Source organism: Poecilia latipinna, unplaced genomic scaffold (assembly GCF_001443285.1).
Source record: "Poecilia latipinna isolate Pla-1442-1.1 unplaced genomic scaffold, P_latipinna-1.0 Scaffold539, whole genome shotgun sequence".
Classification (NCBI taxonomy): Eukaryota; Metazoa; Chordata; class Actinopteri; order Cyprinodontiformes; family Poeciliidae; genus Poecilia; species Poecilia latipinna.
In genome coordinates, this window is record NW_015113155.1 from 221426 (window position 1) to 232112 (window position 10687).

The following is a 10687-nucleotide window of genomic DNA, read 5'->3' on the forward strand; positions in this document are numbered from 1 at the left end:
TGTGAACACAATCAATCGTCCTGCTGTCCTGGGAACAACTCTGCTTCATCTATATGTAGCCTGAGTTAATCCCTAAGACGTGCACTGCTGATGTCCCTGACCGCTCAGCAGTGAACGTCCTGCAGAACGAGAGGAGCTTCAGCCCCCGTCAACATGCAGATTCACAGAAACAACCCTGGAGACAGGACGCCTCCAGTCTGTGAGTACATCCCTCATCTCACAATTATCCTGGCTGAAGTTTCTGATATTTCAGAGACATTCAGGCTTTAGTTTTATCCAGTGTATGCAAAAACATTGTTAGAAATACTTTTAACGTCTCTTTTTTATAACTTTATACGCAGCATCAGACAGCATTTTTAAATGTTGTGTGTGTGCATGTGTGTGAGTCCAGTGCTTGTGTAAATATTGTGAAGTTACAAGCCTGTTAAAGCTTCCCGCTAAGTTACATAAGAGGATTTTCAGTTCTCTGTACTGTATTTTAGGTAGCAATGAGTCTCGTTCATAGGAAGCTGATTGTTTTCTACTGGCAGCCTAATGTCACAGGAAACTTCACTTTTTTATGTGTCCATTGGTAATTGTTCAGCTTCCTTCTTATTCTTAGGCTGTGCAAATCAATGTGCCCCATTGGTGTTCAGAAAATAATCTGCATGATCTGCATTATTAGGCATGCTTCTGTTACATAAAGTCCAGATACGTTATGGAAGCATGTTCTAAAAGAAAAAACACCCGAACTCATCTGTCAGTAAATCAGATTCTTAGCTATGCTGCACAGAACAACTTTTTAAAAATGTTTTTGAAGTGAATTCATCAGATCTTGGAATTAAATGTTTAATTTCTGAGTAAAGACTTTTCACCAGCACTTTTAGAAATGGCGTTATAGTGTTGGGAAAGCTGACGCAAGCCTCATTTCATTGAGCTCAAAGTAATTTAAGGTCATTTATATTTATATATATGGAAAAAATTAAGAGACCACTTTCTATAGGTATATGTTTGTTCTTCATTTCTTTTATTCTATGAACTATTGATGCATACACACACAGGTATATAATTTTTTATTTTCCATTAACCAAATTTATTTTTGTTATTTGAATTTGTGCAATTCTGTGATTAAAGGAGACATAGCTAGTCATGAGACTTTAGCACAAAAAATAAACATTTCCTGACCAATAAAAATAAAACCTGCTTCTATCCATCATTTTCTCATCCAGTTCTTCATGTTTCTCTCAGTGCAGTGATGCATCGTGTGCCCATCCCACTGAACCATTCAACCGTAAACAAGGCAGCATCGTCAGGGAAACCATGAGCTCCGACAGCGTCTTCCAACCGGAGGTGGAGTCGGACCCTCAGGGCGAGCTTGCCGACATGGTGGCGTCCATGAACACCACCGCCAACCAGCTGACCCCTCCTAACGGCTACAGGTCAGGAGCACCCAGGTCCACTGTGGGCCAAAGGGCCCGCCTCACAGACAGGAAGATGTCCCTTCAGGAGAGGGGGAGCCGCGTGGCCCGGCAGCCCACCATCGAGACCAAACGGGTTTCCATCACTGATGCCGACGTGAGGAACCTCAGACAGTTCGTCTTAAGATTCACCTGAGCTCCTCGTTTCTGAGACTAAAACTTTCCCATTTCACCTCTACAGGACTGTCTCCAGCTCAACCAGTATAAACTGAAGAAAGAGATTGGAAAGGTGACCTACCAATGTGAAACCCAGTGTTTTAATTTCTGATTCTTGAATTATAAAGCTCTTTTTATTTGTTCCCTGCAGGGCTCTTATGGAGTGGTGAAACTAGCCTATAATGAAGACTCTGAACAGTACTATGTAAGCTGAAGCTTTAAACTGCTTGAGCCTGACTGTCGTTTAATGAAATCGTCATTAATCCCTTTTCTTTTCTTTGATTAGGCCATGAAGGTAGTGTCAAAGAAGAAGCTGATGAGGCTGTGTGGATTTTTGCGTGAGTAACGTCTCATTTTGATTGTTTCAGTCCTGTGTGGTTTACGGTTCCAGTGAAAGGTTTGCATTCACATAAAATCTTCACAAAATGTTGATTTGGTGTTTTTTGTTTTTTTTTAAAGAAGTTTGAAAGCAAGAACTAGATACACCAGTTTGAATTTACTGTGAATTTTCACTAATCTACAGATGAGGTTCAAATACATAATTGCAACCCAGTTAATAAGAGGAGGAATCTCTAAGACGTTTTATTACTGGCAAGTATTCCTCCCCTTGTCTCCAAGAGAGATCTGTAACAGCACACACAGACCCTCTGTACAAAGTAAATGGTGTGGACCAAGTGGCAGGCGAGGAGAAACCCAGGTCCAGTCAAAGGCCTGCTGAAGGAAAGGTTTGCACACCAAGATTTGGCTGCATTGTCATAAAGTCTGCTTGTAGGAGTCAAAGTAATCTTTTTAAACTTAAAAGCACTTTGATACGGGCTGTTTGCTGTCAAAGTTGCCGATGCATCACACAAAGTGGATGTATTGATGTAAGGTGGCTTCTTCTTTTGTTCTTAAAATTACCTAAAATCAACAGCAAGTTGGTTTAGATTTGTTCCAACAAGCAATTATGTACCAAGAAATAGCTCCTTAAATTGCCTTCATCCAGACCGGCGCTGTGTGTTTGTACTTCCAGGTCGCCCGCCTCCTCAGGGGTCAAACTCTCAGCAGGATCTGTTCCCCAAATTCATGCAGCCTCTGGAGAGAGCATACAGAGAGATTGCCATCCTCAAGAAGCTGGACCATCCAAACGTAGTTAAACTGGTAGAGGTGCGTCAGATATGACCATAATAACAAGTAGCAGAGCAACGCGTCCACGTACTTCAGCCAAAAACATTTAATGGACTCCTTTCAAGATCAGAAATAATATTTGTTTAAATAGCTTAAAAAATAAACCTAAACAAACACAAGGTAGCAGTGTTGATGTATCTTGCAGGTGCTTGATGACCCTGATGAAGATGGACTTCACATGGGTAGGGAATCATTCACCTTTTCTGCTGCAGCATGATAAAAGAAAACAAAGTTAATTGATCATTAAATTCAAATTATTTTCTCTTTAAGCCTTCGAACTAATGAAAGAGGGGTATGTTTTACATACTAATCCATCACTTTGATATGTTAGATGGCAGGAGTGGCAGTAAAATGTTTGTGTGGTTTTTGCTTCTTTGCCCCTCAGGCCGGTGATAGAGGTGCCCACAGACAACCCGTTAACCGAGGACCAGGCTCGCTTCTACTTCAGAGACGTCGTCCTGGGAATAGAGTACTGTGAGTACAGCACTGGACGTGTGAATAATCTGAATGTGATTTATGTCTTGGGAACAAAGTTGTTATTTATATCGGTTGTAAGAAACTTGAATCTCACAAAACAGCAACGTCACATACTTCAACAAAACTAGAATCCCATTGATGCCATCAAGAGCAGCCTGAACCCAAGTGAGGCTAGCGTGAGCTCAGCAAATAAAGGAGATGGAGAGACGCTGTCCAAGCAGCCTGAGCTTGATTTTACTGATACAGAACAGCCATGACCTCCAATGTCATGGCTGTTCTAGGAGATAGACTGATAAATTGGTGCCGGTTCTCTTCATTTTGGGAGTTCAGCAATCTGCCAATATTCACACTTGAAATCGATCCCTCTGATCTGATCTACCCCCGCAAAGATCTGAACATCAACCACTGTCCCATTTTGCTTTACTGGTACTTAGTAAATGTGTCCTTATATTTAGTGACTTTTCAGACAGGTGATCGACCTGGTGGCTCCGGTCCATTGCAACCTGGCCCCAGAGCAGCTGTGGCTACAGTCCAGTATCTTGCCACCATCAGTGTGTTAATATCTGTGTGACTGGATGAATATAGTGTGAATTGCTTTGGAGTCCTCTGGATTAGATAGAGCTCTACACAAGTGCAGGCCATTTACCAAAATTTACATTTAGAATAAACTTGGATAAAAAAAAAATTCTCAAACGATCAATAACAATTCAGCCTTCTGCCTGTGTGTATTTGTGTGTATTTATGTGTATGCGTGTGCGTATGTGTTTGCGTGTGTGTGTGTGTGTGTGTAGTACACTACCATAAGATCATCCACCGAGACATCAAACCCTCCAACCTCCTGCTGGGGGACGACGGTCACATCAAGATCGCAGACTTCGGCGTCAGTAACGAGTTTGAGGGCCATGATGCCCTCCTGTCCAGCACGGCGGGGACGCCGGCCTTCATGGCCCCTGAGATGATGAGCGAGGTCCAGCAAAGCTTCAGTGGGAAGGTGAGCTGATCACCTGTGGATCACTGACAGGCCGTGGTGTGAGGACCCGTCATAACAGTGGGCGTGTTTGTTCCACAGGCGTTAGACGTGTGGGCGATGGGGGTCACGCTGTACTGCTTTGTCTTCGGGGAGGTAATGTCGCCCGAAAGTCGCTTGTATGAACTGTTTTATCAGTTCATTTAAGCACATTTTTTATTTTTAACCTGTTTGTCTCGTTCCAGTGCCCATTTTATGATGAGTACATTTATTCTCTGCACAACAAGATCAAGAACAAACCTGTGGAGTTTCCAGAAACGTAAGAATGTCTGAATATTGACCCAAAGCTTCAAAACATTAACTTAAACTGTAGAGACTCTGAAACAGGAAGTCATGTTGATCTAAAGCACTTTTTATCTATATTTTGTTACAAGGACCAGTAATTTGCATCACAATGTTGACATTAAGGGAGTAAAACATCTTATTCTTTATTCATGTTGTCATGGTTACATCTTATTTGATGCTGTTGTCACTTTAGAACTTTTTGTATATTTCAGGGAGTTCTGCTTTGTTGTTAACGCCTAATAATGGCTGAGCATCCTGTTTGAGAAACTGTCATAAAACAGAGCATCCTCAGTCAGAGACTTCTTCAGAACCACTGTAACACAGTCCGCTACAGGAAATCCTTCCTGTCCACAATCATACTTTCCATACCTTTGAAGAAAATTGTTTAATATGCTTTACAACAACATTTAATTTCACTCTGAGATTAATGAAGTATTTTTTAATTCACCTGAAATTACAAACCAGAATCTTTAGTGTCACACTCCTTATTCTCACTCAGGAACTTCTTCTACTTTTCAGTTTTGGAGTTGCTAATCACAAAGTTATGGTTTTCTGCATATGTCTGCTGTTGCAGATTTTATTGTGTATTTTTGCAAATAATCTGTCTGTTTAATACCCAAATACACGTGGTACATTTTTAAATTCAACTGCATATTTTTTACAATCAAGGGACACCATATTTCTTTCATAACTTTTATGTTGAAATTTTTCCAAGATTGTACAGCATGTTTTCCTTTGTACTGTTTTTATATATTGCATGTTTCTATCTTTGTGTGAATCTACTGGCTTTGATTGTTTGTCAATTTCCCTGTTGTGGGACAATGAAGGATGTTTCTGTTTCATTCTGTTCTATTTGTGACATTTTGCTCTGACGTCTTTATTGATCTCTTACCAACAGCCCTTCAATAAGCAATGAGTTGAGGGATCTCATTGAAAGAATGCTGGATAAAAACCCTGCAACCAGAATCACCGTCCCCGAAATAAAGGCAAGTATGCAAACATTAATTGCTGCGTCACCACACTGTGAACTTGTTTATTAAATTATTGCGTGTGGGTGTGTGTGTGTGTGTGCGTGGGTACGTGTGTGTGTGTGGCTGCTACAGCTCCATTCTTGGGTGTCGGAGAACGGCTCCAGTCCTCTCCCTCTGGAGGAGGAGCACTGCACGGCGGTGGAGGTCACCGATGAGGAGGTGCAGAACAGCGTGAAACTCATCCCCAGCCTGTCTGCTGTGGTGAGTCACACTGCGCCCGCTGGGAGGACCAGTCCCAGCTCACATATTCCAGTTTTAATATTTACTCTCCTACGATATTTATGGCAGAAAAAACAAAAATTTGGAATTTGGAAAACACCTTTCTGGTGTTTTCTCTGAATTTCCTGTAAAGTTTAATAATCATCTTGTTGATTGGCAAACATATTTATATCCTATAAACTTCCATCTATTTTGTTAGGATTTTCTTTTTGGGGTTTTTTCCGACCAATCAATATAACATAATGGATAATTGTAATATGAAAGGAATATAAAGCATTTGTTTACAACATTTTTCAAAGTGTAGCATTCATATCTGTTTGGCTTTCTTTGCTCTGATACCCCTAAATCAAACTTAATTAATGAACAGACTCCACCTGGGTTAAAATGTAAGTATAAGTGAGTTATAGCACAATATCTCAAGTGTTAAGCACTTTATAATCAAATAGGTGGCAAAAGATGATCCAGTCAGATGAGATGAAACTAAAACTATTTGGCCTACATGCAAGGCTTAAAAAATGTTCATGTGAATGGTCCAGTCAAAGTTTCAGCTTAAATCCACTCTCTTGCAGGATGTGCAAATTTATGTTTGTCATAAAGTCAGAATGAACTCACACAATTTTTGCAAAGAAGGATGATTGATTAAAACATTCAATCTCTAGATGTTCAGGCAAACCTGAAGAGAATTTGGCATAAATCCTCAATGACTTGCATTGAACTCTGTGCTCAAATGTGACAAAATGTAAAAAAGTTCCAGAAATAGTTTTGCAATTCAGGATGTGCTTCCAATTTAACCCAGCAAATCTCAACTTATTTATGGCTGAAACGATTAATTGTGATGAATCGATTATTGAAATGATTGTCAACTACTCTAGTAATTGATTAATCGTTAACTTCAGAATACAGACTGAAAGAACAACACATTTAGAGCAGTAATTAAGATAAAACTGTACAATATATATATTGCATTTAAAGTGAAAAACCGTCTTTGTAAATATGTTCACCTGAACTCCTCAGGTTGTAGTTTTAGCTTCATTTGCTTCAAATTCTGTAAAAAAGATTTTCTATTAAGCAAATTCTGCTATACAAGTATTAATTTGTCCATCAAAATTTCGTCAGATTAGGAGAATGGGCTGAGCTTCTCACATATTTTTGCTAAAAATAAATGTTTTATGCAAATGAATTCTTTACTACAAAGAAATAAATTACGAAATGCTATGTTATTGCCTTTTAGACAATAACATGTTTATTTTCGTATTGAATAAACAAATTAAATGATTCTTCTATTTGTATTTTTATGTGTTTCTAATCTTGCATGAAATCAGGTTAAGTAGTCTGACTAATCGTCATAAAAATGGATCAAACAATTGATTAATGAATTAACTATTAGTTGCAGCTCTAAACTTATTATGTTGTTAATTGGTAATAAATTAGCAATCAATTTTCCTTCAACCAAACGTTTTTTTGTTTCTTATCTTCACACATCCATACTTTATAAACATACTTGTTAATCAGCAACAAAATCTTTTAACATGGTTCCCTTTACATGAGTGGATTTGTATTATTTGCATGTCAAGATAACAGAAATAGAAACTGTTTACTGGTTTGTCACTATCAGCTATCATCTCTAACTGTGTAAATTGTCAGATTACATGATTAAATCTGGCATTTTTCACAGTGTTTTTGCTGAGTGTGCTTCAGAAGGCGCTTTCACAGAGATCCACTGAGACTCTTTCTGATGTCCACTGCAGATTCTGGTGAAGTCCATGCTGAGGAAGCGCTCTTTCAGTAATCCCTTTGAGTGTCAGGGCAGACGGGCAGAGAGGTCCATGTCTGCCCCCGGAGGTCTTCTTACGTAAGTAGCCTACTCTGCAAATCCTGTCTGCTTCTCTCTGCCAGCTCTGCGATTAGGCCTCTAACGGAACAAAGCAGCGAGCAGATGCTTGGATTAAAAATAGATCACTTCTATACTTCACATGTAGTGTGGCTCACATATAGAACGCATACTGAGACTGTCACTCCAAAGAGCTCTTCATCATGTATTTGTGTGTGTGTGCGTGTGTGTACATTGAAACTTTCATTATGTGGCGATGAACTTGATGAAAGCCTCTGCAGCACTGAAACTGCCCTGCACACCCAGTAACATACGTAGCACTTAAAGAGGATTTTAATTTATTTCATTATAATTCTGTCAGTCAGTACAGAGTGATGCTTAAATATCAAGATGATTTCCTTCTGAGAGAGAATAAGTTGGTCTTTTCTTCCAGTTCTTCAGTAACATCCCATCTGAAGAAATACTTGATTTAACTAACAGGAGTACAACAGAAAAAAAGGAACTGTAAGATCGGGGTGGTTATAGTTAATGTTTTTTTTTATTTTTATTTTTTTTATTATGTTTTAAGTGTTTTATGTAGTATTTAAGAGTGCTGTGTGGGAGACAGAGATGACAAAGTCCCTTAGGGAAAATCCCAAAGAGAATAATAAAGCTTCTAGCTAACTAGCTAGAAGAAGCTAGTTTTAGCTAGCTAGTTACGTAGTAATGGCAGGTTTGACGCCCTTTTGCCTTCAGAACTGCCTTAATTCTTCACAGCATAGATTCAACAAGCGGTCAGAAACATTCCTCAGAGATTTTGGTTCATGTTGACATGATGACGTCAAACATTTACTGCAGATTTGTCAGCCGTTAGTCTCCCATTGTACTATAGATGCTCTGACTGAGTCTGGGTTACTGTGGAGACCAGAAGTCTGGGTCATGTTCGTGAAACCATTTTGGTGCATTAGCCAGCTGGAAGGAACCATTAGTACATGGATACAATGTGGCCAGAGAATCTCACCAGATATTTAAAAGGTTCAGAGGTGGTAGTACCTAATTATATTTACTCAATGGCATTACTTAATTAACTTTTTTGAAAACCTTCACTTTTAGGAGTAATTTACAGAAAGATAGTATGTGGTGCACATGATAATGTTTTTTAGAAAGTTAGCGTTTTACTTTTTCTTGAATACTTCATTTTGCTTTAGCTCTTACTTCAGTAAAACTTTCCAGATACAGTGAAATTAAGTTGACCAATGTCACTGAATGAAGAAAAGACAAAAAAATGCATCAAACAGACACGATTTAAGTGAAAGTGATACTTTTTATTTGTGCCTGCTGTGCCTTTTGCCACCAGAAGCACTTTATTCTTTATTAACATAAAGCGTATCTGCATTTCCAACTATATTAGTTTCATAAGTTTGATTTTTTTCTGAAAAAAAAAAGATTTAAAAGTGTTTCTTATGCCAGAATCTACTGTAATCGTGTTATTTATTTTTATATATTTTCCTTTAAGATTTTAAAATAACATAATTGGTACATAGGTTTAAAGCTTTTGTCTGTCTGATGACATCATTTTTAAAACATAAATCAGATGTTTTGATCATGTAATAGTTGAGTTGCCTTTTTATGAAGTACATTTTTACTCTTGCTTGAGTAATTTCCTGGATGGTTACTTTTTTACTTTTAACGATGTAAAAATATGTTAAAGTACTTCAAGTGCACCCGGTGAAAAATAATAAAAAAAAGGTCTTCCCCAAAAGTTTCATTACCTCATTTCAACCTTAACGGTTAGTGTCATAAAGCTACAAATGAACGTTGCGCCTCTAACGTTTCTGCAGAGGCACAAACAGAAAACCAAGCACTGGTCATTTGTGAGAAGAAGCAAACTACAAAATGTTTACTTTCTTCTATTTCTAGCCTTTATTCTAACCTAAACTATAATCCGCTGGCTGCTAAACTTTAAACGTCACACATTAATCTCTCAACTAAAAAACACCAGTTTTTCTGGATGCCACCTTTTAAAATGCAGCAGGAAAACGACAGTTGAAGTTGACTGATGAAGTGTGTTGGGGTTTGAACTCTGGCTTATTATATCACATCTCCTTCCTGCAGGGGACTTTTGGGCTTACTGGGGTCTTCGTCTCATCCGTCTTTGAGGTAAATTGTAAAAAAATAAATAAATAAATAAAACTGCGTTTTAGGCTGAGCTTGATACGTAGCGCTTCAGACGTAGCTCAGCTCATCAGGTTTGTTTAGCTGTAAGAGGATTTAAATTGGACAGGACCAAACAAAAATCTCAAATCCTGTTGAGTGATTTCTGCTTCTTGTCTCCTCTTGGATGAAAACTGATGAGCTTTGCTGCAAAGCAGAGATACTTTGTGACTTTCTTAGCATAGCGACGCCTCTTCCTCCTCACCCGCCTCATGTGCCGTCTCAATTAGGAAGGTTTAGGTTTAACAGATGTTCGTCTCCCACAGGAAAATCAGCAGAGAAGGCAGTAGAGAAGGAGAGCTGGAGGACTTGTACGAGGATGAATCCTTCATCGAGAGCAACGATTAAAGTGTCACGTTTAGATTAGTGCAGCAGGGAGGCAGCGGAAAAAATGAGTTTTTGCACCTTTCTTTTCTTTTTCCTTTTTCATTTCCCTGTACTTCCTCTCGTTCCGTTCTCGCTGTGCTCACCTGCAGACTGTTCTGTTCCACCTCTGTCCAGAAGATCTTGAGATTACATTAATTTAAATAACACACTAGTTGTGATGTCATTCTGTCCACTGTGCTTGTCTGCTGTTTTTTCTGTTCCAGCTGGCTTGTATGTCACTTTTATTGATAGACTCGAAATGTATATATCATACAAAAAAAAGTATTTTTATGTTTTCCTACGGCATCTAAAAAAAAATAAAGTAAAAGTCATTATATTCAACCAGGGTTTGAATATTTGGTTGTGTGTAAATGCAGCAGCCACAACTGTAATGTTTAATATCGAACACTAGAAGGCAGCATTTTGTAACTTTTGTTATTTATGACCTATTTTTAATTTTGTATGTTTTCTTAAAGGT

At 38.6% G+C, this 10687-nt stretch overlaps 1 protein-coding gene across 3 annotated transcripts; it reads left to right on the plus strand.

The window, feature by feature from the left end:
- Positions 1-18: 18 nt before the first annotated feature.
- Positions 19-10376, plus strand: camkk1b (calcium/calmodulin-dependent protein kinase kinase 1, alpha b). 3 transcript variants are annotated; one of them, XM_015041135.1, is made up of 17 exons: positions 26-199; positions 1233-1554; positions 1639-1686; positions 1765-1818; positions 1900-1951; positions 2626-2759; positions 2926-2962; positions 3051-3072; positions 3166-3254; positions 4049-4248; positions 4327-4380; positions 4470-4543; positions 5468-5555; positions 5673-5801; positions 7568-7671; positions 9745-9789; positions 10110-10376. In XM_015041135.1, exons 2-17 carry the CDS (start codon positions 1300-1302, stop codon positions 10189-10191), a joined length of 1467 nt encoding a protein of 488 aa, XP_014896621.1. In that variant the 5' UTR covers positions 26-199; positions 1233-1299; the 3' UTR covers positions 10192-10376. The 3 variants fall into 3 exon arrangements, with proteins under 3 accessions (XP_014896622.1, XP_014896621.1, XP_014896620.1); XM_015041134.1 differs by having other exon boundaries at positions 27-199; positions 1228-1554; XM_015041136.1 differs by lacking the exon at positions 9745-9789 and having other exon boundaries at positions 19-199; positions 1228-1554.
- The last annotated feature ends 311 nt before the right edge of the window (positions 10377-10687 follow it).